Consider the following 27,620-nt stretch of genomic DNA (forward strand, 5'->3'; position numbering starts at 1 on the left):
ATATATTAAGGAGAGACATTTATCATAATCCGTAAATAAGGTTTCCAGGGGACAGTGTTGAAGCATCCTGTTCCATTCTTTCAAAGCGATTAAAAAGTTGGAAAGTTGGAAATAGTATAATTTTGAGGGTGTGTTTAATATTTTGATTTTTATAAAGCGGGGCATTTAATTCAGTCTAAGATGTGTCTGTATCAAGCATATAATGGCTTAGAGTGATATTGAGAACACACGGGGGCCATGACTATTTCTGAGTGCTCATTCTCTGGCAATTTTGTGCCTCTCGGTAGAATGGACCTTGTCGGATGCTGGTCAGGCACTTCTCTGTAGTAAAGATCTTGAACCTGATTTAACACGAGATATCCAGAATAAGGAATAGCAAATCTGTGGAATAAGCTGCAACCCTGTAGCACTTTTACTTTATAAGATGACTGCAGGTTTATTTTGAGTGATGATTTATGCAGGCCTTGTAATTTCATGCTAAGTCTTAATTGTTTCCTATGACTAAATAGTTTGCCATAGGCTAGACGTAAACTTGGAATTTAATATTCTATTAAACCCAAGAGCTGCAGATTTCAGAACTATCTGACCAGTGGCAAATGTGAAGTCTTTAAAAGAAGTCCACGCCAAGAATGGAGCCCACAGGAGTTTGGAAAACTTAGCTTTCTTGGCATGTTCCATGATAGCTCAAATATTAGACCTAATTTATAGCTCCATCTGTACCTTGTGGAGACCTCGCAAGCTGGAACTCATATCACTTTTCCTTTTTAGACAGTCAAAACCACAGGTTATACTAAAAAACAAGGACAGAAGTCCAGCAAAGCAGTGATTTCTCCTCAGCTAAAACACAGACTGCATTAAAACCACATGTTGCTGAGTGCTGGCTGGCCAGGCCAGACTTTAGAATAAAGCTGAAGGCATGAAGCTGGGATGCATGGAGGAGCGTTTGCTCAGATGTGTAGGCCCGTAATGCTCCATGCAGCATGTGGCCGGTGGTTCTGCAAAAGCCAGAGAGAAGTCGCACAAAGGCCCTGGAGCATTGTTAGAGGCGGAGCCTGTAGGAGCCGGCTGTGACGGGTGGAGCCCAGGGCTGGTAATCGGATTGCATTTTGCCATAGCCAGCACTTTAACCACGAGGGAGTCAAAAAGTCACCATCTGAAGATGGAAGTGAACAACATTTGAAGAAGAGTCCTTGGAGTCGAGACGGCCTTTGTGCTCTCTCAAGATGCAGGCACTTGTGATTGAAATCTGGAAATACGTTTTTTAAAAAAGGAAAGCCATTTTTTCAAGTTTTAGAATTCAAATAAGCTATATGGTGTGATGGTCCCAAGAAGTAAAGCATGCATGTGTGTTCTGCTTCCGGGGAGGCGGCCCATGGCAGCCAACGTGACGTCGTCTCCTGTGGTGGGAGGCTGTTCTTAGGACAAGCCTTTTCCCCCTGGGGGCACTGAAAGATGGTCCTTGTTGATGCTGGGCTCACAGCTTTCACTCCCTGGGCTGGAAGGCTGAGAGGAGCTTCAGTAAGCAACCGACTTTGTGGTCCTCACGTGTCTTAACCTGGCCCTGATTGTGCAGGTTAGGGAGAAACAAGGCCTGCTCGTGGCACACACGGATCCTGCATTACTGCTTTTCATGTCTCTCTATTTCTGAATTAGTTTTTTTCCACAGTGAGCTTAGATATGCCTGGAAGTCTAAAGACTTTTCCAGTTTTGCTCGTCCTTGGGGTGTCTTCTTAAGTAGTAGCAGTGACGTTGCGCCTTCTGTGAAATCTGTGTTGTTGGGACGGTGGGATGTGGAGCCTCTGGGGCAGAGGATGAGGCTTTCTAAGAAGACCTGACCCTTTTATCCACCTGACAGTCAGATTTCCATGTGAAGGTGGAAGAGGCAGGACGGGAAACAGAGAAAAGGGATGAGCCACGCTCTCCTCTCAGGCTGGTCTCAGTGGGACGGTGCCCTGGGCTGCAGCTGTGGTTGGAAGTCCCACCGCGTGCGTCCTAAGACCCCCGCCCCTCAGTCACTTCCCTTTGGTCTGTTTTTAATGGTGGCATCTAGTCCTGCCCACCCTCTGCATCTGGACTTGATCCTGGTGTGTTCAGATGGTCATCCTTGGATCTGAGGACAGCCTGCCTCCGTCCCACCAGGCAGCTGGCCTGGTTTCCCCATTTTCAGGAAGCAGGGGCCACCTGTTTCCCCAGGGATAAGCTAGGAGGCCTTCCTGGGCCTCAGTGTTCTTCCTCACTCAATGTGGAGAATGGTCCTGCCCTTCCCGCCCCTGGGCCTCGCATCAGATAGGACCAGGCCTGCATGTGACAGGCACCTGCCCTTCTTCTGAGGCTCCCTTTGCTGAGAGCTGAGCTGCCTGTGAAGCCCCTTCCAGCCTCCAGGTCCTCAGCACTCCTGCCTGACTCATGCCTTCACATCTTTCAATGTTCCTATATCTGTTCTATCTTCTTCCCATTGCATAACCACACCTCTGCCCTGTTCTTCCCTACAGACGTGTCCAGGTGTGTGGCCGAAAGGAAGTATACCCAGGAGCAAGCCCGGAAGGAGTTTCAGCAAGTGTTCATTCCTGAGTGCAATGACGACGGCACCTACAGTCAGGTTACCGGCCTTGCTTGGGAGGTTCTGCACCTGTGCGATTAGGGAGGGGAGACGTGGAGCGGGTGTGGGGAGAAGGCAGGTGGGGGGAGCCGAACAGAAGAAGCAGTGGGTTTGTTCTCTGGGGAAATCAGCCTTCTGCATTTTAGAAGTTAATTCGTAATGAGCCTACTTGGCATAAACAGACACATAAATGAAGGTGTGTGTTTATTTCTTAGTTGTTGCAGGCATTTATATCATTGCTGCTGTCATTCACACTTTCATTACTGTGAATTTAGCACTGGAAGCTTCCTTAGTGAGGCCAATTAGACCGTGCTAACCTGGCTTGCAGCTTAGAATTTAATTTTAGTTTGATTTTAATTATGGGGAGCACACACTAAAAGTCGTGTCTGTGCCAAGCGTGAGCTCCTGGGTCATTCATTCCAACCTGACGGGCCCACAGACATGGAGCTGAGCCAAGTCAAATTCATGTTGTCAGCCAAAGGCACTGTTGAGAAAGTCAGCCAGCTCTCCGTTTTGAGTGTGTCAATGCTGTTAACTCCTTATTAAGGAAAAACAAAGTACTAACATACAATGCTAACTGGCACAGGGGCAGAAAGAGCAGAAAAAATAGCACGGGTTCTGCACTTTGACATGCCTGGGGCCCATTGGGTGATGATGTGAGTTCTGTGTGTTTACATCATTGTTTGGCCTTTGAGAGACAACGAGGGAGAGAAAGAGAGAGAGAGGAGCTGGAGCTGAAGGACAGGCTGTTCTGGCCCTGGTTGCAGGGGGAGCGGGCGGTGCAGGCTGCAGAGTGAACACTAAAGAGGCCGAGGTTGCTCTCCTGGCTCTACAGTGGGGAGCTCCTGACCTTCCCGGGCCTCAGTTTCCCCACTCATAAGATGAGGGCTAGGGCTCCATCTGGAAGGTGGTGAGGATTAGTGGCTTCACAGGTAGGGTGTCCAGCCCACACTAGCAGTCAGTAAAGTGCTGATTTGGGCCCCTTTTATCTCTAAAACCCTGGGGTCAAGACCTGCGCACTTTCTTTACCGAGGACTCAAATGCAGCCACAGAAGTAGCTCTGGGTATCCCAGGACCCTGTCTGAGCCACTGCCGCAGAAAGCAGAGTGGGCCTCGCAGCCGTGAGGCGCTGCGCCACGGGCCCAGGAGGGCTCACCCGTCCTGTGCTCTCTCGCAGGTCCAGTGTCACAGCTACACGGGATACTGCTGGTGCGTCACGCCCAACGGGAGGCCCGTCAGCGGCACCGCCGTGGCCCACAAGATGCCCCGGTGCCCGGGTAAGTCTGATGTGCCTTTCCAAGTGGAAGGCTTGAAGGGAGTTGGTTTGCTGTTTCTTCTCATCATCTTCCCTGGGTTTACTGATAATTCAAAGGGAAATCCAGTTTGGCCGGCATTGTGAGCCACAGTGGGAATAGATCTCGTCGCTGACAAAGCCTACATTTTAGGGAGCCCCCTCTTAAAAGAGGGGAAGGGTGAAGCTGTGTGAATGTATGCATATGGCTGGAGGCCAGCTTACTAAAGGAAGGTAGCCCTGCATCTGATCATGATGGGTTATGATGATTCAGGTCCCTTAATTGTTTAAAATAACCGCAAGGATTTGGAGTCACCAGTGGAAATGACCAAATGTTTTCTTTGGCCAAAAAAGTGAAAATTGCTGGTTTTGTATGCATATGTTTTCAAAGAAAAATGGGTCTTTCTTCATAAGTCAATTTCAAAATGGTTTATGTTATTTTATTACTCGTAAGAGGGCTTGATGTACTAAAAGTAATAAAATTAGAAGTTTAAAAATCTGTAAAATATTCTCTTTCCCATTAGTGTTTTTTTTTTGTCAATGGTGCTGTAAATGATTTAGATCATTTTTATTTGAAAATAATGTGCAGCCCAAGTTTGATTAATTTGTGGGGGAGACTTATCAGACCATCTATGAAGAAATGCTATGATCTAGCCCTCCAGATTCCTGGATCATATGTATTAAGATAGTCAAAACACATCATTATAAAGCAATAATAAACTACAAAATGTCTCTCCCTGTTTCTCATGTACAATCTTGAAACATTTGCATTTAGAGTTTACCTTTAGATTTATTTTTCTGTTTAAGGGATATATATCTTTTAATCTGGAATTCTGTTTATTATTCAGATGTTTTTCAAGCTTCCTGAGCCATGGCCCTGGCCAGAACTCATGACCTCTGTGGGTTCCAGGAGAATGAGGGTGTCCACAGTCAGCAGTGACATAAGGCCTAATGTTTCCAGCGACTGGCCATGGGGATGCACGATGTGGAATTAAAATATGTTTATTTGTAAAAACTTTTTCTCCAGAGCCTAAATAGTGCTGGAAATATATCTTTAGTTAAGCTAACATGTATACTTAATAGTTCTGTTGCAAACTCATGGAGGAAATGAAACAGAAAAACATCACCAAGATTAACTGGGTCTGTGTGTGTCCCTCTTTGACTTTGAGAGACACTTTCACTTCCTATTTCCTTCATCCACAAGCAGCATTTTGAGGTGAGCCTTGTTTTACGAAGGGGAAAGCAGTGGGGATAGGGGCATCTATTTCCGTTGCTTTAGTGATATCATCTGATAATTTAAGGAGTGTCCCAAAGAACTTTCTTACAAAACATGTGCAAAATTGTCTGAATTTTGTATGATCTACAAATAGTGGCTTGTTTCTGGAATCAAATCAGTGTACCATCTACTCACGTTGTTGCTTCCAACTAGGTCTCAGTATCATCTCACTGTATAGAAATATTCCTTTTTTTTTTAACTGCCTACGTGGAACGTTTGGTCCAAGGAATGGACTGGGGAAGAGAGTAGACGGCCCTTTGCATATAGAAGTCTGGTGTTTATTGGGCAGCCCATGCGCTGGGCAGGAAGCCAGGCGTGCGAGATGAAAAGCTTCGATGTCGAGGGGCAGTTTCCTTGAGAAGACGGTGCTGCCTGTGAGGGGGGGCAGTGTTTCCACGTCGGGGCAGGGTTCCACTGGCTGCACCCTTGGTGTTGGCAGGACAAGCGTCCTTCTACCCCTGGTTCACCTGTTCGGTGCAACTAGTATATTCCGCAGGTCTACAGAGTTACGGAAAAACTCTCTTAATCCCCGGCTGTGTTCCAGGCTTCCCCTCCGCACACATGTGGGCACGGTGGAGCCAGTGTCTATGCCAGGGTCACTTTGGAAACTTTATGGAGTCATGGCAAATTGTGGAGAGAATTTTGAAATTGAAGGGAGAATTATGGAGGTGAGAGGTGTTGAGTATACATACCCCCCCAAACACAGAGAATTTATCATAAATCTTTTCATACTGGAATTTAACTTCTTCCTGAAAGTTATATAATGCAGAGAAGCAGGGAAGTTAAGTAATGCAGAGAAGCAGAGAAGCGGGCATCACCTGTAAGATCGTGGTCAACAGCGTGGGCCACAGCTGGGCAGTGTGTTGATCTGTAGGCGCCAGGGAGCTGGACCTCTGGGCATACCCTTGGGGGTTCACGGAGAAGTCAGCTCATACACAGAATGGCTAATCTGCAGTATGCACTGTCTGTACGTGGCAGGAGTACTTTTCATCAAGTTTACTAAAATTGGATAAATTTCAGTATTTAATAAATGTTTTTTGCCAAGTTAATACCGAGGTTACCATAGAAGCAGACTCTATAAAAATTTGAAAATCAGACAATGAGATTTAAAATGAGCCGTAGATAGGAGCTGTTTTTCAGAAAGTGCATGTGTGTGTGTTTATGAATAATACATGCAAACGTAACTTGAGGCCAGCCACAGCGGAGGGAAACGGGGGTCCACTGACTGGCATGATTCCTGGAGAGCAGAGAAAGCCCTTGCCCCAAAGCCTCCCAGCTCTTCAGTTGTCTCAGCAAGATCTTTAATAGGAAATGGATTCCTTTATTTCATAATCATGTATTCTTAAAGCCATGAATGCAAAATACCTAAATTTCTATTAATCCATAAATTCCTATTAATCAGATAATATGATGAGACAATCCAGCAGAAAAACGGCCAAAAGCAGGCAGCATTTTATTTATAAAGGAAAAAATCCTGATGACCAGTAAAGGCAGGAAAAGGTGCCTAGGATCTTCAGTCCCAGGGAACTGCAAATTAAAGTCACAATTAAAGTCACAGTGCAACTCCCCCCCCCGCCCCCACACCCACTGGTTGGAAATGCAAATTAAAGTCACGGTGCAACCCCTCCCCCCCACACCCACTGCTCTGGCAGAAATGAAAAACCGTGGTTCTATGACTTGCTGGTGAGGACAGAGCTGCGGGTGTGGTGGGAACTGGTACTGCCCTTGGCAACATCAGTTTGCCCCTTTGCATGTGGGTGATTAAGATCCCAGCTCTTCCATTCCGGGAGGGAACCCAGGAGAAATGCATTCACCTGTGTGGGAGGAGACCTGGGAGGGCGTTCCCAGCAGTGTTCACATGAGAACCAAAGCCTGGAAACAGATCTGTGTCCATTGGCGTCTGACTGGGTGAACACTGCGGTTCGCTCGGTTCGTCCTACAGAGCAGTGAGCACTGATGAAAAGGTCCAGTGCCTTCCTCAGTGGTGCCGTGCGCTAATGTCCTCCTGAGTCCACGGAGCCCCACACGGAGGCACCCCAACCACAAATCCTCCCACAGCTGAGAGTCAGAAAACTCAGCTCCAGCTCTGAGGGGTGCATCCAGAGGTGGCAAACCATGAAGACCAGCAGGGAGTGATGGCCACACACGCAGGGCCACGGTTGCTTGCATGCGGTGGAGAGCAGGGGGGTTAATTTTGTGATTGCAGAGGGGGCTGACTTGGGGAGTCCTTTTCCTGCTCTGGAAAATGTCTTCACAGGTTTTGGTTGATAATAATTTATTACATGTACATTTATCTTTTGTGCACTTTTCTGTATGGGTGTCAATATTTTAGGAATTTAAAATGTTAAAACGTGCAACGCCACTGAAAGCGGTAACGCAGGCTGAATTCTCCCCACATGTACACATTTCTCTAGCGTCCTTCCCTGAGGATGTTTACAGAGGGAATGGGACCAGATGCTCAGGAGCTGGTGGAAGGAGAAGATAGGAAAAGACACATCCCTGAGCCTGAGGGAGGGCTGGGAAGGAAAGACCCAGGGGGGATTTGGGGAACAGGAAAATTAAGGTTTGCCTTTGGGGATGCTCTGGAGAGCTGGAGAGAGCAGGCTGGGCATTGCGGCCCCCCACTTGGCCACACAGAAGTGCCAGCCATAGCTCACATTCGCCAGGGCCAAACACTGGCTGCCTCATAGCAGCCTAAATTGTAGGGGTTAAACCGACTCTTTTACAGACGAGAAAACCTTCCAAGGTCTCTGTGCTTGGAAGTGGCAGAGCTGGGATGTAAACGTACATCTTTGTCTCCATAACCCATGTTTCTCCCCCAAATACCAAAGTATCAAAATTCTTGGGGCCTTGAATTCCTATTTACACTTGGCTGGAAGTCGGGCGTAGGAGAAGGTGGGCAGAGATGGTCAAGGGCTCTGGAGAGTGGGGTGAGGTTGATGGCAAATGGTGTGGTGCCTTGGACATGGCGAGGACAAGAAGCCGGCTCTCGGAGACGTATCCAAGTCCACTTCACGTTCTGCGCTGCTGAGAGCAGGTGTTTCTCGCTCACAGTTTAGAGATGTATGTGCTTCTCAGAGCCCTGCTGATGTCGACCTGTGGGATCTGTAGATGGCTTTAGGGCAGGTGTTTCTCGCTCACAGTTTAGAGATGTATGCACTCCTCAGAGCCCTGCTGATGTCGACCTGTGGGATCTGTAGATGGCTTTAGGGCAGGTGTTTCTCGCTCACAGTTTAGAGATGTATGCACTCCTCAGAGCCCTTCTGATGTCGACCTGTGGGGTCTGTAGATGGCTTTAGGGCAGGTGTTTCTTGCTCACAGTTTAGAGATGTATGCACTCCTCAGAGCCCTGCTGATGTCGACCTGTGGGGTCTGTAGATGGCTTTAGGGCAGGTGTTTCTTGCTCACAGTTTAGAGATGTGTGCACTCCTCAGAGCCCTGCTGATGTCGACCTGTGGGGTCTGTAGATGGCTTTATGCTCAGGGAGTGCCCTGCTGCTCCGGTGTTCAAGGAAGGCACAGTAAAGGGCAGGGTTCGCACTACGTAACAAGCCCTTCATGTCCTTCGTCCTGGGATTGGGGGCCAGCTCCACGTGTCTCCTGAAAGACAGAGTTGGTTCTTATTTCTTCTGTAGGGATTTTCTTTTTGTTTCTTTCTTTTCTTCCTCACCACCCCCTCCTCCCCCGCCACCCCCACAAAGATTTGAAGCCTAACATTGCTGGGGGCAGGATTAGAGGTTGAAAACAAAGGCCTTTTTGCCAAGAGAGGGTGTTTGCAGCCCATTCTCCAGTATTTGGAAATAGCTTCAGGTTTTTAATCTCATCTCTCCTCTGTAACTGTGCACCCTGACCAAGAGCTGGTTCCTGGCATGAGTACAAAGTGGGTTAAGATATTGTAAGCTGAACCTACATGCAAGATTTTTTAATATTACAATATTCAAAGAATCTTCATATATAGCTTGGTTGGAGTTACGTGTTTGAAGGAAGCTACAGGTTTTGAGTTAGAGAAGAGGGATAGACACAGCCCATGTGTAGTAGCTGGTGCCCATCTTGAGACTCCCAGCCTATCCCTGCCTTCTAAAGTAGGGACCAGGCCTCATACACTGCAGCCATCGGCCTGTTCCGACAGAGTGGACATCTTCCTGTTCCACCTGACACAGCTGTGTCTGGCGTAGAAGGAGTCCTTTCCCATAGCATGGGGAAGAAGACATCTGTTTCTTCCCATTTATTTCCTAACAAGCTCTGTAACATGCAAATTTATAATTTGGTTTTAATTACTAAAGTCTGTGTGATACCCGTGACAGGCAGCAGTAGGTCAGTGGCCTTCTCTAGGAATTGCCTCTCTGCGGTCTGAATTTCCTCCCCGCTTTAGAAATTTCCTCTCTGCGGTCTGAATTTCCTCCCTGCTCTAGGAATTTCCTCTCTGTGGTCTGAACATGACTATGCGCCCATCTTCACTGTGGATGCTCATCCCAGAGATTTCTAAATCTGGGTTTGGGGAAGGCCCTGTTATAAATGATGGATGATCTTGGAGTCGCATGAATCTCAGTACATGATATACATTAATTTAACTATGACTTCTGCATTTTTCTGCAAGGCCTAAAGTCTTGTCCTCCATCTGAAATGGTGGAATTCCATGTTTGTAGTAGTATCCTAAATGACTTCAGAAAAAAATACACTTCATAAGCCAAAGCTAACTGAATTTTTAATTTTTCACACGAATTTCCCTGGTACTAAGTTAAGGACCCTACATAGCTGAGGGACTTGAAAGGATCACCCAGAATAATTAAATTCCCAAATCCTGAGATCAACGAGGCAGCTGCGTTTGGTCTCCAATGTCTCTGAAGCGCTTCCTGGTAGAAATCATTCAGGGCCAGTGTGCAGTGGCTTGGCTTGACCTGGAGAGCTTGTGCCTTGGAGAGAATCCAGCTTGCTGTTTGTCTCCACCTCAAAACGGCTTTTTCTTTAGCCTTCATAGTCTTTTCTTGAAAAGCGAAAGTTATTAACGTAAAATATTTCAATACTATGGAAAGAAATGTGAAAGAAATTTAAAAGAAAATGTAAAAACAAACAACCTGAAGGAGAAGTAGGAAATGCACCGAAAATTGAGGCCTCTTTCTAGATGGCCACGAAAACAATGAGAGGTGGTCACTTCAGCAATCAAGCCACAATATCAAATATAAATCTGAATTTTATCTCTTTAAAATACTTGTAGGCAGGGAGTGGTGGCTCTTGCTTGTAATCCCAGCACTGTGGGAGGCTAAGGCAGGGGGATCACTTGAGCCCAGGAGTTTGAGACTGGCCTGCGCAACAGAAGTGAGATCCCCCACCATCTCTACAAAAAATAAAAATTAAAAAATTTAAAACAATTAAAAACTTGTGAATTTTTTTCAGAGAAAGATATGTTAAATTTACTCTGTAACACGTAAATTTATAACACCTTTTATAGTATGGAGAACATTTATTTTACATCCATGATGAGATGAAATAGTAGTTTGATACAGCCAACACAGGATTTGTAAAATTTTCAATAAAAGATTCAGATTGAATTCTGAAAGTGTTCAAATGATACTACATTTAAAAACATAATAATAAATAAAATGTTAAAGAGAAAGACCACAGGGTGTAGGTTTAGTCTGACAAGCCGCTTCAGGCCGGCTTGGGAAGAGTGGGAGGTCCCTGCGTCTGCCAGGGCCCGGACTGGAAGTCAGGTTCCCCTGCGTCCCGCCCTGGCCCTTCCCTGGGTGATGACTCCAGAGGCCCTTGAGGCTGAAGCTCCCATCTGGGCCCAGCCTTTCCTCTGCTTCACTTTTCTTTTTTAAAGTTGTACTTTATGTTGAGTTATTCACAACTATTCTGATAGACAATATTCTGGTATAACTTTTTCTATTCAGGAAAAATATTTATTACTTTTAACCTCAGGAAAAAGTACTTTCTAGTGTCTAATACTTGTGTTTTTTTATAATCTGCTCCTCTGTTGTACTTTAGTGTACATTTAATTTGGCAGCTAATTTGTACTGGAGCCTCACATGAGTTGAGAGCAGTATCCTGTAAAATGGCCCTTTGTTGCACCTCATCTACAAGTGGCTTTTCTCTCCTATTTTCTAATAGTTAATAAAATGCTCCCAAAGAAATCAAGAGGTCTTTGGAAGTAAATGGCCCCAATTTGTATAGGTCTATTTAAAGAATAACGGCTGTGTGCTTCTAGAGATTTTATTTTTATTTATTTATTTATTTGTTTATTTTTGAGATGGAGTCTGGCTCTGTCGCCCAGGCTGGAGTGCAGTGGCACAATCTCGGCTCACTGCAACCTCCGCCTCCGGGGTTCAAGCGATTCTCCTGCCTCAGCCTCCGGAGTAGCTGGGACTATAGGCACCCACCACCACGCCTAGCTAATGTTTTGTATTTTTAGTAGAGACGGGGTTTCACCGTGTTAGCCAGGATGGTCTCAATCTCCTGACCTTGTGATCCGCTCACCTTGGCCTCCCAAAGTGCTGGGATTACAGGCAGGAGCCACCGTGCCCAGCCTCCAGAGATATTTTATGTACATAAAAACAAGTATATTATTTTTTCTTCTAATTATTTTTTGGACAAATGCTAATTATTTTACAGCACCTTTTTTCACTATATGCAGCTACAACAGTTAAATGTTGCAAAGATTTATGAAACTATTAAAATGTTGTGTGGCCCTTTAGCAAGAGTGGTACAGCTGTACTCAGACATTTTTCTCCTGCCATTGAATCAGGGTCTCAAATCAGAAATCAGTAAATTCAGAACATTCCTTTTATCAGATGCACCTCAAATCAGGAATCCCAACTGTTTAAAGGCAGAATCACTAGGATAGAAAAAGACCCACGAAGCATAAAAGCCGGTGCCACAAAGTCCACCGAAACCCTCCTCCAAGTCCATAAATAACATAAAGGTTCACTGAGCAAAAACAAATGGATTGCGTTTGGTTTCTTCATCCACAGAAACACCGAAGTGGCAAAACTGAGGTTGAGCTGGAGGTGAGGATGGCAGGAGAGAGGCAGCGCCGCCGGGGGAAGATGGGAGGGAGACGCATGAGCAGTGACAGTGATCCTGGGGACACGTGAGGAATAACGCAGCAGTGATGCAGCTTCACAGCACAGGGGCGCCGCCGGGGGAAGATGGGAGGGAGACGCATGAGCAGTGACAGTGATCCTGGGGATATGTGAGGAATAACGCAGCAGTGATGCAGCTTCACGGCACAGGGGCGCCGCCGGGGGAAGATGGGAGGGAGACGCATGAGCAGTGACAGGGATCCTGGGGACACGTGAGGAATAACGCAGCAGCCATGCAGCTTCACGGCACAGGGGCGCCGCCGGGGGAAGATGGGAGGGAGATGCATGAGCAGTGACAGGGATCCTGGGGACACATGAGGAATAAGGCAGCAGTGATGCAGCTTCACGGCACAGGGGCCCGGCCGTTCTCTCTGGATTCTGGCTCGAATTTTCACATGTGCCAGCCTCACTCGGAGGCCCTGATGGGCCCAGGCTGTGCCGGCTCCTGGAGTTTCTGGCCTGGCAGGTCTGCCCTGTGGCCAAAGTTTGCTTTCTGCCGAGTTTCCAGGCAGCGCTGGTGCTCGTGGCTGGCCCCACACTCCAAGCCCTGGGTTGAGGTGAGGGGCCTCACTCAGAGGAACACAGGCCCACAGGGCAGCCATCCATGGCCATCTCAACACGGGATCCTAGGATGGTCAGGGGGCCAGTGGGGGAGCCTGTGGCTGCCAGGGCACCTCCTGATCCTGGGTGAGGGACGTCTTGCCTGCTTGGGGTCCTGGCCTGGCCATGCAGCTCAAGGCTGAGACAAAGAAGGAGTACTTGGGAGCAGTGCCTTCAGAGGCTGACAGGAGCTGGCGGGTAAGGAGGTGGGTGGGTCCCAGGGCACGGTGCCTGTGACTCTGAATGTCCCGCATGGGCCAGTGGGTGAAGCTCAGCCTCACGGTGACCCAGGGCCTCCCTGGGATGAGGCAGGAAGGAGGTCCTACCACTTCCAGTCATGTTGTCTTGAGGATTATTTGACCATGGGCACTCAGGAAAATGGAAAATAGGTGATATTCCTCCTGTGCAAATTGCTTCTCCACTAAGCCTCCCCCGGACTCAGTGTGGAGAGAGGGGAGATGAGGTGGGAGGAGCTAAGGGCACTGTGGACCTGGGCTGTGCCACCCCCTGGGGGTACTGTGGACCTGGGCTGTGCCACCCCCTGGGGGTACTGTGGACCTGGGCCGTGCCGTCCCTGCTCCAGAATGCCCCCAACAAGGAGTGCGTGCAAGTCCTGCTTGGCCCCAACCTGTGGCCACGGTGAGGCTCAGGGATGGGACCCGGTGAAGTCGGATAGAGCAGAGGCATTCCCTGAGTTCTGGCAGCAGGACTACAGAGGACAGGTGTTGTGTGTGTGTCTGAAGCCTAGGGTATACACCCTGGCAGGGTCGGGGCGACAGGGTCGGGGCTCCTGCCAGTGTCAGGACAAGAGTGAAAATGAAGGTAGCAGCTCTCAGGGTACAGGGGAGACAAGCCCGTGGTCACCTCACTCGGCCGGCCAGTGCCGGGATTCTGGCTCATGCCAAGGAGACCCCGACTGGTCCAAAGGCCTTGTCTATTTCTTAGCTGTAAGCCGGTCCTATCTAGGGAGAGCAGTGTTCATCCTAACACAGCACTCTGCAGGCTGTGAGAAGACTTGCTTAGCTGAAAGCTGGTCCTATTTAGGGAGAGCAGCGTCTATCCTAATACAGTGCTCTGCAGGATGTAAGAAGCACGTTCTGTTCTTCGCTAGGACTCACCCCAGGAGGCCGAGTGGCTGGTTGGCTTCTCACAGGCCTGGAGCCCCTAAGAACACAGGACCGCTGCCCTGGGGCCGAGAGACATATGCCCTCGGTCCTCTGGGAGGACACCCTCCCTGCCACGGCCAGTCTTGCAGTCTAAGGAGTGCAGAGGAGTCTCAGGCGGCTGGAGCCCACAGGGTGGATGGATGCAGTTCTGTCAGCATGAAGGGGAAAGGGCCTGGCCTGGAGTTCACCTCCCCTGCCCTCGGAGGGGCACCTGGGGACAGTTTCTCAGCCCTCCCAAGCCCACCTGTGCGACATGGCAGGGAAGCCCAGAGGCACTTCCTCACCCTGGAATCTGGGGAGTGGGGTGAGCTCTGCTGGAATCTGGCAGAGTGGGGTGAGCTCTGCTGGAATCTGGGGGAATGGGGTGACCACTGCTGGAATGTGGGGGAGTGAGGTGACTGACCCCTGCTGGGATGTGGGGGAGTGGGGTGACCGCTGCTGGAATCTGGGGTGTGGGGTGACCCCTGCTGGAATCTGGGGGAGTGGGGTGACCCCTGCTGGAATCTGGGGAGTGGGGTGACCGCTGCTGGAATCTGGGGGAGTGGGGTGACCCCTGCTGGAATCTGGGGAGCGGGGTGACCCCTGCTGGAATGTGGGGGAGTGGGGTGACCGCTGCTGGAATGTGGGGGAGTGGGGTGACCGCTGCTGGAATATGGGGGAGTGGGGTGACCGCTGCTGGAACGTGGGGGAGTGGGGTGACCCCTGCTGGAATGTGGGGAGTGGGGTGACTGCTGCTGGAATCTGGGGGAGTGGGGTGACCGCTGCTGGAATGTGGGGGAGCGGGGTGACCCCTGCTGGAATCTGGGGGAGTGGGGTGACCCCTGCTGAAATGTGAGGGAGTGGGGTGACCGCTGCTGGAATGTGGGGGAGTGGGGTGACCGTTGCTGGAATGTGGGGGAGTGGGGTGACCGCTGCTGGAATGTGGGGGAGTGGGGTGACCGCTGCTGGAATATGGTGGAGTGGGGTGACTGCTGCTGGAATGTGGGAGGAGTGGGGTGACCGCTACTGGAATGTGGGGGAGTGGGGTGACCCCTGCTGGAATCTGGGGAGCAGAGTGACCCCTGCTGGAATCTGGGGGAGTGGGGTGACCCCTGCTGGAATCAGGGGAGTGGGGTGACCCCTGCTGGAATCTGGGGGAGTGGGGTGACCCCTGCTGGAATCTGGGGGAGTGGGGTGACCCCTGCAGAAGCAGGTGTTTTGGTGCAGATAAAAAGGCCCTTTAGAGGAGAGGGCTGCTGACCACATCCCCGGAGTCCTCAGCAGCAGAGATGAGCCCCAGGGTCAGGTTTTCTGTTGTCCCATCCCAGGTGGTTCAGGGACGCCGGCAGTCAACCCAGGAAAACCACCAGGGGACTGAGTCGCTTCCTCCCTTCGCTTTGGGCAGCGCTCAGTAACTGTGGCTCGTGCTCCCTGACACTGACGGGACCTGGACGGCCACATGAAATGCCCGCATGTTCCCTCTCAGTCTTCATGCTGACTGAAGCATGAGATTGCAAAAAATGTAGATGGCTTCTCTATTTCCTCCCCTGATTTTATATATTCTTAGATCAAAAAACTTAAATTTTATTTATAAACATGAAAATCACTGTGTGTAGAAAACCATCTCTTGTCTAGCCAGAGAGGCACCTGTTTGAGCTGCCACTGACAGAGAATCCCCACGGGGCTGGCCGGCTTTCTTGAACTCCGACTCCAAGGGCATCTCCATGCCAGCACCCAGACAGGCAGCTCCGTCCCACTGCACCGTTTCACACACCACCCTTTTCCACCCTTCTCACCACCCCTTGGTCTGTTCATAACTGGGAAGGGTCCTGAGATCAAATTGTGGATCTGATGCCAACCAGAGCCCACAAGCCTCACAGGCCACACTGTGCATGGTGTCTGGGTCCCAGGACAGCGGGCTCAGGCCTTCCACACTGGCTCTAGCAGGCTGCTGCCTGAGAGAGCCCTGCGAGGTGGGCAAGCCCAGTGAGGACAGAACGCTCCTAACAGGTGGGCCTTGCAGGGGGGCACTTCCAGCATCTGGAGCAGCTAGGCATCCCTGTGGTGGTGGATGGGCTGTGTGCTGCTCTCTGCCAGCCTGTGCGTGGTCTCCTGGCCCTCCCGGTCCACTCTCCCTTCTTTTCTGGCCCATGCCTACTCACCCCTTTACTCTTCCTCAGAGAGGCCTTTCTGCTCAAAGTCAGCTCTCCTGAGGACTAAAAAAGCAGGCCCTGGATCCTGGCTCTGCCGCTTCCTAAGTGGCCCTGGGCCAGTTACTTACCCCTCTGGTCTCACTTTCCTTGTCTGTATAACGGGCATGATGGCAGTCCCACCTCGCAGGGCTGGCATCTACATTAAATGACTTCAAGTCTGTGAAGGACATAGCAGGGATTGGCACACAGTAAGAGCTATATAGACATCAGCTGTGTACATAGTTGCAATAGACATTGCTTGAGTAAATTCTGTTTAATGCCCGCCTCCCCAAATTGGACTAAAGTGTGTAGTGCTGCGTCCCTGCCGTCGTTTCCTGTGGACACGTGACAGGTGTGTATGAGGGGGTGAGCCCAGGAATGAATGAATGCACATAAGGTGATGGCGGCGAGGGCCTGAGGGCTGCAGGCCATTTGGTGCCCTCCTAGAGGCTGCTCTGTTTTGGACGGCTTGGCCTGAGCGGGGAGCATTGCTCTTCTGGAGGGGACCTCTCCCCAGCTGCGTGTCCAGCAGAGCACGTGGAGAGGCAGCTTCCGATGGCACACACAGCACATCTTTGGTGAACATTCATTGCGCACTGCTATGTGTGGGTTGCTCTGCTAGGTCCATTCAGCTGTACTTGGTGGGTTTTCACCACACTGCCCACTCCAGAGATGAAGAAACAGAGGTTTCGAGTGGTGAAGGTGCCTGGCCAGGGGCACGGAGCTAGGAGGGAGGGACGTTTGTTCTGCTGCCCATGCCCTGTCTTCTCCCTGCAGCGCCACATCCTCAGAAATTGGCACCCTCTTTCCTGTCACCCTCATGTTGTCCTGATGAGAGGATGGGAGGGCAGGAACCTTGAGAAAAGCCTGATAGCACAGAGACGCCATCTAGACTAGAGAACGCAGCCCTTGCTGTTCCCTTTTCTTTTTCTCTCGCCTCCCTCATCTGATGCTGTAAACCTGCCCCCAGGATGTGAAGTTCTCGGAAGGGGTGAGCCGCAGGCTTGTTTAGCTGCTCTGAAGGAGGACTCCCTGCAGGGAGCTGCCCCTCACCCCTCTCACGTCTGTGCCGCAGACCTCCCTCTCCTCACTCACGTGGGAAGGGCGTCTGGAAGGAGCTTATGCAAACCACTGCCTCCATCAGCATAACACCGTTCCCTCCACTGGGCTGTTCTGGTAACACGTTGTTAAGGCTGAGAGCAGCTGGATTTGAACCAAGTGCTTAGAGCTACAAGACTTAACAGCTATTATTCCTCCCTTAAACCAGAGACGTTTCCTCACATTGTACTTTGTTGCTTCTTCCACCAGAAATTCATATCCCCATTATGACAAAACCCACCCCTTTAGAATAGCATTTAGATGGGATGGGATCTCACAAATGGGAGCAATTCAGATGTGTCCTTTGGAATCCAAGGCTGAGGGGGATCACTTAGCAACCTCTTTGTGTCTGTGAACAGCAAGCAGATCCTTAAGGTCCAGCCTCCAGCCCGGGGTTCACAGAGGTGTTCACTGTCTGCAGACACTGTGCGTATCAGTCAACCCTTCTTTCTCGGCCCCTTTTCTGCAAGTACAGCCGGCAATCTTGCTTGTTATAAACACTTGGAAGTTCAGCAAATCCTTATCTCCAGAAAAATGCAATGACAGCATCAGAGTTGCTTTCTTGGGTCTGGATTGGTGTGCTTGCATGGCTCTGCTGGCCTGTGGAAATATGTGGAGCTATTTTCCCATCGTGGAGGCCAGGATCTTACAGGAATGCAGGGGCAGGAAGGTTGGGCATCATCTTTTCATCCCAAGGTAGTTAAAAGGTGAAGTCAATGCACTATCAGGATCTCCTCCAATTTCTGTCTTGTAAAATATTTGAGTCATGAATCACGGAGCAGGTTATCAAGGGACACTGGGTTCTGTCATATGAAGAACAAGATCAAACTAACTTTGTGTGGACTTATTTAAGGAAACACTGATTCAATGCAAGGGCCCGATGAGAAAGCCACAGTGCTGGTTGGCTCAGAGACAGAGGCTGCCTGAGGGTAGAGAATGTTTAAATGTTGGATTCTGACCTCAGCCGAAATGTTGAATTTGCAGTCTGTACTGTTCTGTCTGTACAGTGCAAAATATTTTCTTATTTCAATTGAGAAACTCTCTCATGAAAGATATTCTAATTATTAGCATATTTACATTTTCCTTATGATATTAAAACCTGCACAGAAATATTCAGAAATATTATCAAAATATGATCATTTCCCGTCAAAAGTAGAAAATACTTTTTGCCTCTTTCGGGAACACATGATAAAAATAAACTGATGACTGAATAGCTTAAGCTCTTTAAGAAATGTGGATTTGTAAAGAGATGGTCCAAAAGGGAGAAACAAGCAAAGGAGGATTTTGAGAGCTTCAGGAGGTGGCCACACAGTGAGGTTAGCTTTGTATCCTAGGGTATTCTTACCAAGAAAAACCTTGTATTGCAAGGCCTGGAAACAATGTAATATGTAACCAAATGGTAACAGTAACAGCTGGGAAAGAGAGAAAGGCTGGCTTTGGCAGATGAACCAGGAGAATTGTGTTCCTTTTTATCCCCTGGGGACACTAAATTCCCAAACGCATATTATTTAGTTATTTTTAGATATGCAGCCTGCAGGGAAACCGCTGAGAACATTCCCGTGTAAATCCTCATTCAGCTTTCTGAAGTCAGCATTGTCTGATGAGTACCTGTTACAGAGGAGGGTTTGGGGTGGCTGCGCTGTGTTCCTTCATAGGAACCATTGACATGTGTTTAGGGGTGTCTGGGCACTGCGACCTCGAGGCAGTGTCCGCTGAGAGCGCCAGAGGATGGATGGCGCCTTGAAGTTACTCCGTTTTCTCTGCCATCCAATGAATTGCTTGTAAATTTCCTGCCACATTACTATTGCATTTCCCAAAAATAAGATAAACATCCTCAAAATGTCATAAGCTATATTTTTAATGTGAATGTTAGTCTGTATTTCTGTCATATGCAAAATTGAAAAAAAAAGAAAACAAAAACAAATAATTTCAAGTTCTAAGATGTTTCCGCTGAGGAGTTTTACTGGGCATGTGTATGGCTATGGGAATTCCACGTTAATTCTAAACAGAATATTCAACTGCCAGTAAACTCTGAGAAGAACTATTTTTATTTCTCGAGTTGGTATTCTAATGAAGAGGGGGAAGTGGATCCATATAGTGGCTTCAGTCTGTTGGAAGAGAAAGAACTACACTTTCTATTTGTAATATGCATCTTTCAGCATCATATAAACATTTAAACTTGGTCACACATTAGTTAGTAGATTTTCAATACTCTACCAAAAGGTAGTTCCTCGCCATTCTCCTCTATAAATCAGAATCAAGCTGAAATCAGGGTTTTTAGTTATCTTTGGTTGTGTATTGTCTTAAGATTTTAAAAACGTTTCCTTTTTTACCTAATTCACTTCAGTACCCCAACAGGGGTATGTGTGTTATGGCTATGATGACATTTTTCAGGTGAAGAGACTAATATATTGGGTTTTAAGGTCTTATATACATGTGCAACCCCTTAGCGCCAGAAGTAGAAACTAATCTTTTGTTTCTGAGTCCAGGGTCTGAGTGTTTAGGTGACAGTGTCCCCTCAGGGTACTAGACAGCTTACAGAATTTAAGTAGAACGTGCCAAAGCACGGCAAATTAGTCAAAATGGAGCAAAAATATGTGCATAACTTAATTTGTGATGGCCATTTAAGAGTCCAAAATAATTTCATTTCACTCCTTATTTTCCTCTTTTAGGTTCCGTAAATGAAAAGTTACCCCAACGCGAAGGCACAGGAAAAACAGGTAACTATCTTAGAATAAATGTCTATGATGATATGTAACATCTAACTTATCCCGTGAAATAACTTCTCAAGTTAAAGTTGAAACATCCACTAGTGATGATGGTGAGAGCCGAAACAGTTTGTTACTTCTGTATTCATTCAGCAATGCCATTCACTCATGATCACCAGCTCTGTTGGGCCTGTGCTCCGCTGGGGTCGCTGGTGTTGGACCTGTGCTCTGAGACTTGTTTCGGGACCAACGGCAGATGCTATTAGGACCCCCTGGAGCCTCCCAGTCTGTGACTGTGGAGAGGGCTGAGGCTCAGTATTTTGGCTCCCTGTGGGATTCTAAACCATTGCAGTTATTGAGGACCCTGATAAAGATGCCTCAACTCCTCCCTACAAGGAGGAAGAGGAACAGTTTTTCTACCTACAGCAATCCCTGCCTCTGAGACTGGTACAGACAAGAGCTGAACAGAACCCTTAACCTTAAACATCATGTCGCAGCCTTCAGGTCCTGTTTCGGGGTCTGCGGGGTCTGTCACATGCCCACCATGACCCCCCTGGGAAAGTCTCCATCCTCTTCTCTGCCCTTGCCTCGGCCAACACCCTTCAGTACCAGGACACATTTCTGCTTTTCTCTTACATCAGCCTTTAAAGTCAGACGTTGTTTTCAAGATGAAAAGAAATACTTTAGTACCAAAATTTTAGGTACTTTTCTTTTCTAGTGTAGGTTACAGTGTAATGAACCAGTAACAAACAAAAATAATATAAAGACAGACCAGGCCGAGGCAGGCAGATCACCTGAGGTCAGGAGTTTGAGACCAGCCTGGCCAAAATGGTGAAACGCCATCTCTACTAAAAAGACAAAAATTAACCAGGCATGGTGGCGCATGCCTGTAATCCCAAGTAGTCAGGAGGCTGAGGCAGGAGAATTGCTTGAGCCCAGGAGATGGAGGTTGCAGTGAGCCGAGATCACGCCACTGCACTCCAGCCTGGGCAACAGAGTGAGATTCTGTCTCAAAAACAAAAACAAAAAAAATAAAAATAAAAATCGGAGTTTTATTCAACCAATCCCTTCTGCATGTGGAAACTGTGGTGGGGCCCATCCCTGCCCTGGAAGATCCTTTGCAAAAAGAGTTCTGTATTACTAGGACACTGACATTTTGGAGGGACAAGCTGGCATGAAAGTAAATGTCAGGCTTTCTGTCCAGAGGGTGCCTGCCAAGGATGAGGCAGGACTGGCTTCCTGGAAGGGGAAATATGTAACAGGTGTGAGCTGGAACAGAAGAAGCCTCATAGTCAAGGAAGATAGCTCATTTTCCAGCCGAAAAATGATGACAGGCATAATGGGGACACTGGGTTGGGGGAGGGTTTATGTTTGGAAAGGAAGGGGTAAAGTTGCATAGAGCAATAGTGTGAGCTGCGTGAATTGAGTCGAGAAGATAATGGTGTGGGTATGTCGACATTTGTAGAGAAAGGAACAATCTCATGATTAGAAAAATTAATCAAATGTGGAAAGGGAGGAGGAGATGGAAGGATCATCGTCTTTCAGAGGGCATTTCTTAATCCTGTTTATTATGATATTTATTGTACCCACTGTAAAAAAAAAATCTAGAGGAATTAGTACATGGGCATGAAAGTGAGTTAAGGAAAGAACACACCCCCCACTTTAGGCCGGAATACGCAGAGGGGATACCTGGATTAAGCAACAGAGCTGGTTTCCAGACACAAGTAAGACACTTCACACACTCTGATAGAGGGAAAGTAAAAAATGCACAGCTCTTCAAGATTTTTGTTTTATTTCCTTAAGGCTGACTTCAGCAGCCACCAATGGCCTTGTTTGTTGGGACAGAGCCACCCCGTCTGTGAGGGACGGGGGCATGGAGTAGGGCCTATGATGACCGTGCTGAGGAGGGAAGCATGGACAGGGCAGGAAGGGGAGCGGCCTCTGGTGCCCAGAATCAGGGCTGGGAGGAGGAATGGCCAGTGGGCCCATTACTCACCCTGTCCTCAGGCCACACCTGCCCTCCCTGCCTGCCATTCAGGCTGAGCTTTCAGACTGGTCTGGCCCCACTGACTGGGGAACGGGCTGGTGGTCCCAGAATGGTGACTTGGTGAGGCCTCAGCAAAAACACACAACAGTAATAATGTATTTGATTGTCCTCATTCCAAAAAATTTCAAATATGTTCTTTTAAGACTTTTTGTATGTTCTTGTGTTTAAAATATGTTTCCCATTTTGTTTTATTTTCTTGGAAGAAGATTGTAAAATATTCAACCACAGAATATTCCTAGTTTATTGTTATTATCAGTGTTAGACTTGGATATTTCAAATAACTGATGTTACATTTTTGTCAGTATTTTGATAGCTAGCAAACTGTTTTTGAGAGATTGCTCAATGTTAAATTTTTTTGAAAATCTGTTTTGATTTTCCCCCTAAAAAGTCTTATAAGAAACTTTATTCTTTAGACCACTGGGAAGTTCATGACTTAGTTATCTACATAAGCCTTGTATCTGGCCCTCATCTTTGCCACTTTTTCCTATATTTCAATCCAAAAGTTATTTAACAAAATGATATAAGCAAGCTTCAGTGAAAAAAAAAAAAAAAAAAGGATGATACTGAGAGCACCACAGTGCCTTGTGATTGCCTCCTGGGTGGGGCCCTGAGTGTCTGGAGAAGGACTCCTGACTCACGGGCCCCACCATCCTGCCAGGTCTCTGAGCCATTTAAAACCTCTTTCTTTACCAGGGGGCCCAATGTGTGTGTGTCGATTAATTAAATACAGATTCTTCACTTGGAAAATGCGAGTCTATGGGTGGTGTAGGGGCCTGTGACACCCCAGTCCGCCCTTTCCTCCATTCTCCGATCACTTTCGCCCTGTCCCCTCCACCCCGTGCCCCACTCACATCCTTACTTAGATTATTCCATGGCAGCAGTGGAGAGAGGGAGGGCCAGAGATGTAGAAAGGGGTCCAGGATTCTCCAACCCTTGCCTTTCTCTTGGGGAAAACAGAGGGTGTGTTAAGGGTACAGGGCTCTGCTCAACCCCACCCCAGTCCCTGCCAAGCCCTCTTTTGTAATCTCCAGTGGCCTGAATTTATGACTTCTCTTTCCCAGGGCTAGACTTTCTTTACTCTAATTATTTTGATTCCTTCCTCATCTGCCCTATGGCCTGTGATTGGCTCTGATAGTTTAGAACTGATCAGATATTTTCCACGTGAAGTTAGGTCAGTGTCTAGCCTCGAGCATTTTAAGTAGCCGCTCACTCAAGACTGGTATAGTCATTCCAGCCGCAGCTGCAGGCAGCATCGTGTTGGGTTTGTGTGGGGTTGCTGTTGTGGTTGATCTGTGGGGACTGAGTGCAAGTCCTCAGCATCCACCCGTATGCACACTTACTTAACTTACTCTCATAATTGTAGTCTCCTTGCAAATCTTTTCCGTTCTGAATTCAGATGATGCCGCAGCTCCAGCGTTGGAGACTCAGCCTCAAGGAGATGAAGAAGGTGAGCCGGGGTGGGGATTGCACAGTCTGGGTTGGGGAGGAGTGCGAGGGACGGCATGGAGCTGGGAAGTGGAGCGAGTCATCTTGTTAGAGCTCCATTCAGTATGGAGTGTAATATGCCAGACACAGAGAGGAAAGACCACATGATCTTACTTATATGTGGAATCTATTTTAAAAAAAACAAACGAAACTCCAATAGTGAGAAGAGGAAAACAGCAAGCTGAAAGGTTGTCACCAAGGGTAGGGTAGGATGGAGAAAATAGAGAGATGAGGTCAGAGGCTGCAAAGCTGCAGTTATGTGGGATGGACAAGTCCACACATCCAGCGTACAGCACGAGGAATCTAGTTAATGATGAAATGACAATGGATGGCATACCACACATCCAGCACATAGCATGAGGAATATACTTAATGATGAAATGGCAACGGATGGCATAGTAAACATTTCCTAGCCACACGCCCGTGAAGTAACTGTGAGATGCTGGGAATGTGAATTGCTTGGCTACAGAAATAATTTCACCGGGTAAATGTGTATCTAAACATCATGATGTTAGACAGGGATAAGAGAGCAAACTCAAGCAGAAACGGATTGTGTGTGGCCGTGTCCAGCCTTATGAGGGCACCCACTGTTTTTCCTGATGTCTTTGGAGCGAGGGATTTTCAGATATTGCCATGGTGCATTCTCATGAGGGTTTCGTTAAATACACATTTCTAAGTTGAAATTTTACAGTTTGGATAATATAAAATGTATGGCCATTTTCCCTGTTTACATTTCACATCTTTACAAGTGGTCATAACAAGGATAGATTTCCTGTTTTTACCTTTAATACATTGTCTTAGGTATTTACCAGTGTATAAAAATTATCAGGTCAAAGGGAACCAGGGTTTAAAGGCAAAGTGTAAGGAGTACACAGTATAAATTAACAAAACCTTAAAATGTAGAACTGCATTATGCTTTGCAAATAATAATAATGACTAATGCTGCGTGGTCCTAAGCGCTACACGATGTGTGATCTGCTGCCATGAGTCCCTGGACCTTCTGAATGCCCTTCTGCAGATGAGAGCCCTGTGGCAACTGACCCAAGTCCATCTGGGTGTAAATGGCAAATGGCATTCAAACCCAGATGTCTTCTTCAGGGTCTGTGCTCTCAAGCACTAACGGTGACCTGCACTACATTCCTTTTTTTTTTTTTTTTTTTTGTGAGACAGAGTTTTGCTTTTGTTGCCCAGGCTTCTGGAGTACAATGATGCGATCTCAGCTCACTGCAACCTCCGTCTCCTGGGCTCAAGCGATTCTCCTGCCTCAGCCTCAGGAGTAGCTGGGACTACACGCACTTGCCACCACGCCTGGCTAATTTTTTTTTTTTTTTTTTTTGCATTATTAGTAGAGACGGGGTTTCACCATGTTGGCCAGGCTGGTCTTGAACACCTGACCTCAGGTGATTCACCTGCCTTGGCCTCCCAAAGCGCTGGGATTAACAGGTGTGAGCCACCATGCCCGGCCCATTGAATTTTATTTGTTAAACAAGATTACTACAAAAGGGGTGTTCCTGAAAAGTTTCAGGCAAAAGTTATACTTCACATATTGCATTTTATAATGAATCTTTCAACTGAGTGAAAACGTTGTATGTTATGTGAATAGCCATTTTAACTACACAAGAATATATTTTTGTACACTGGGTATTTTTCTAAAATCTGATTCTTTCAAAGTGAATTCTGTCTAGACCCAAAGAGCTTTTAACTATACTTTTGGATAGAGAGAAGAATGCCAAAAATATTTTAAATGTATATTATGATTTCCTTTTGTCTCAGGCATATAATCATTGTAACTATTTCTTTACAAATGTACAATGTGTGTTATGTTGGTTTATTTTGGCTGTTGGACTACTTGCTGCACTACGTAACTAAGGAACATTGTGCTTTCATGATGAATTAAAGATGCTTGTCATTTCATTTTGGTTCATAGATATTGCATCACGTTACCCTACCCTTTGGACTGAACAGGTTAAAAGTCGGCAGAACAAAACCAATAAGAATTCAGGTAAGATGCTGCCTGATGTCACTTTGTAAGGAGTGATTTAATAGATCTAGAAAATGATGGGGTTTCTTTTGGAGTTAAGTGTATTGTACAGTTGACCCTTGAACAACATGGGGGTGAGGGGTGCAGACCTGGCACAAACATCTGAGGATAACTTTCAACTCCCCCCAAAATAATAGCCTCTTGTAGACTGGCAGCCTTACCCATAATACAGTTAGTTAACACATAATTTATATGTTATATGTATTATATACTGTATTCTCACAAAAATAGAGAAAAGAAAATTTATTAAAAATCATAAGGAATAGAAAATATATTTATTATTGATTACATGGAAGTGGATCATCATAAAGGTCTTCGTTCTCCTCATCGTCTTCACGTCGAGTGGGCTGAGGAGGAGGAAGAGGAGGAGGGGCTGGCCTTGCTGTGACAGAGGCAAAGGATAAATCCTTGTCACAGTGGATCCATGACATCAAAACTCTGTTGTTCAAGGGTCAGCTGTAAATATTCTCACTTGGTTACTCAGTCATGAAAATAATTCTTATTATTTGATCACCAGCATATATTTTAAAATTTGGCATTTTAAAATTAAATTTTCTGAATTCTTTAACAGATTTATCTGTAGATGTCAAACTATAGCTTTAGTTAATAAGTAAATAATTATAAATTTGCTTTTGACCTAATTTCAGAGATGTTAAAACACTTTGCTAATTTAGTTTAAAATCCTCCAAATTGTGTGCACTGTGTTTGCTATAAAGCAGTGTTTGAGAGAACTTTCACCTTTTAAAGCTGACTATTTTGACATTTTGAAGACCAGTAATGGGTTGCTTCATCTTTGGTTAATGATTTTGACTGTTTTCATGGAAGCGGGTTTGTTCTGTAATTTTCATTTAGGCTCTCAGTTGATTGCTTGTGTGTTTCTCATTGCCTTTTCAAATAACAATTTCACAGATTCTTACTGAAGGGAAGCAGCTCTGTAGGTTTAAAGTAGTTCAGCTGCTGAGGAAATACGGAGTTAGTAACAGCTTAAATTTTCTACGATCAGCTTTGGGTGAAAAAATTGCAAACATTCACAGAGGCTGCTTATGCATTAAAACTTTATCTGTGGTTATGCATCCATATATTCTTCTGCTTACAAAAAAAATCAAAAGGTTTATTAAAGTTCAGGAGACTAAGAGTGGTCCGATTCCCACTTCACCCACCTATGCCTCTTATAGACCCAACCTGAAAAGGACCCTTGGGGGAAGTGCCTGAGTCCCCTTAAGCCAGCAGCCACCTCAGAACCCCATGGCGAGTCTATGGTAGGCCTGTCCACTGATTTCCACCTGCAAAGCTAGCGCGGTGCAATGCCAGATGAGCTGGCACAGGTCCAATGTGTGATTTCTGCCCCATGATGCTCTGAAATCACTGCCTCCAGCCCCAGAATCTTAGCTGTGTGGCATCTTCTTGTTACTTTACCCTTCTGGGTGGAGATGAGGAAGGGCAAACCCCAAGGGCCCCCCACCGTCTACAGGCACACATGGCAGAAACATTTAATACCTATTTATAACATTTTTCCCAGAAATGCTTGTTATAGATGAGTTTTTCCTATTATATGGAGATATTAATCTCTTTACATGTCTCGTGAACTTTTGACACTGGGTTTTGTTCAATTTTGTCACCCCATTTAAAAAAGTTATTTTGATTTATTTCTGTTTCATACAAATTTGTATATGAGAGATTAATTAAAACACTGTATGTTTCAGGTTTACTGGTTGATATGGTTGGGCGTTGTGTCCCCACCCAAATCTTATTTAGAATTGTAATCCCCATAATTTGCACATGTCAATGGAGAGACCAGGTGGAGATAATTGAATCATGAGGGCGGTTTCCCCCATGCTGTTCTCATGATAGTGAGTGAGTTCTCACGAGATCTGATGGTTTTATACTGGGCTCTAACCCCTTCGCTGGGCACTTCTCCTTCCTGCTGGCTTGTGATGAAGGTGCCTTGCTTCCCTTCACCTTCCTCCATGATGGTAAGTTTCCTGAGGCCTCCCCAGCAATGCTGAACCGTGAGTCCATTAAACCTCTTTCGTTTATAAATTGCCCGGTCTTGGGGA

General features: G+C 47.0%; 1 protein-coding gene across 2 annotated transcripts in view; it reads left to right on the plus strand.

Moving 5' to 3' along the window:
- Positions 1 to 27,620, plus strand: part of SMOC2 (SPARC related modular calcium binding 2) — a 218,847-nt gene that overhangs the window by 81,752 nt on the left and 109,475 nt on the right. Inside the window, exons 3-7 of one of the 2 annotated variants that reach the window (XM_031012452.2) lie at positions 2,493 to 2,599; positions 3,777 to 3,876; positions 19,955 to 20,002; positions 23,401 to 23,484; positions 25,450 to 25,524. In XM_031012452.2, the coding sequence (XP_030868312.1) occupies positions 2,493 to 2,599; positions 3,777 to 3,876; positions 19,955 to 20,002; positions 23,401 to 23,484; positions 25,450 to 25,524 (414 nt within the window). The remainder of the gene's footprint in view (positions 1 to 2,492; positions 2,600 to 3,776; positions 3,877 to 19,954; positions 20,003 to 23,400; positions 23,485 to 25,449; positions 25,525 to 27,620) is intronic. The other variant, XM_019030074.4, reaches the window with a different exon arrangement.

This window comes from Gorilla gorilla, chromosome 5, assembly GCF_029281585.2.
Source record: "Gorilla gorilla gorilla isolate KB3781 chromosome 5, NHGRI_mGorGor1-v2.1_pri, whole genome shotgun sequence".
NCBI classification, from domain to species: domain Eukaryota; kingdom Metazoa; phylum Chordata; class Mammalia; order Primates; family Hominidae; genus Gorilla; species Gorilla gorilla.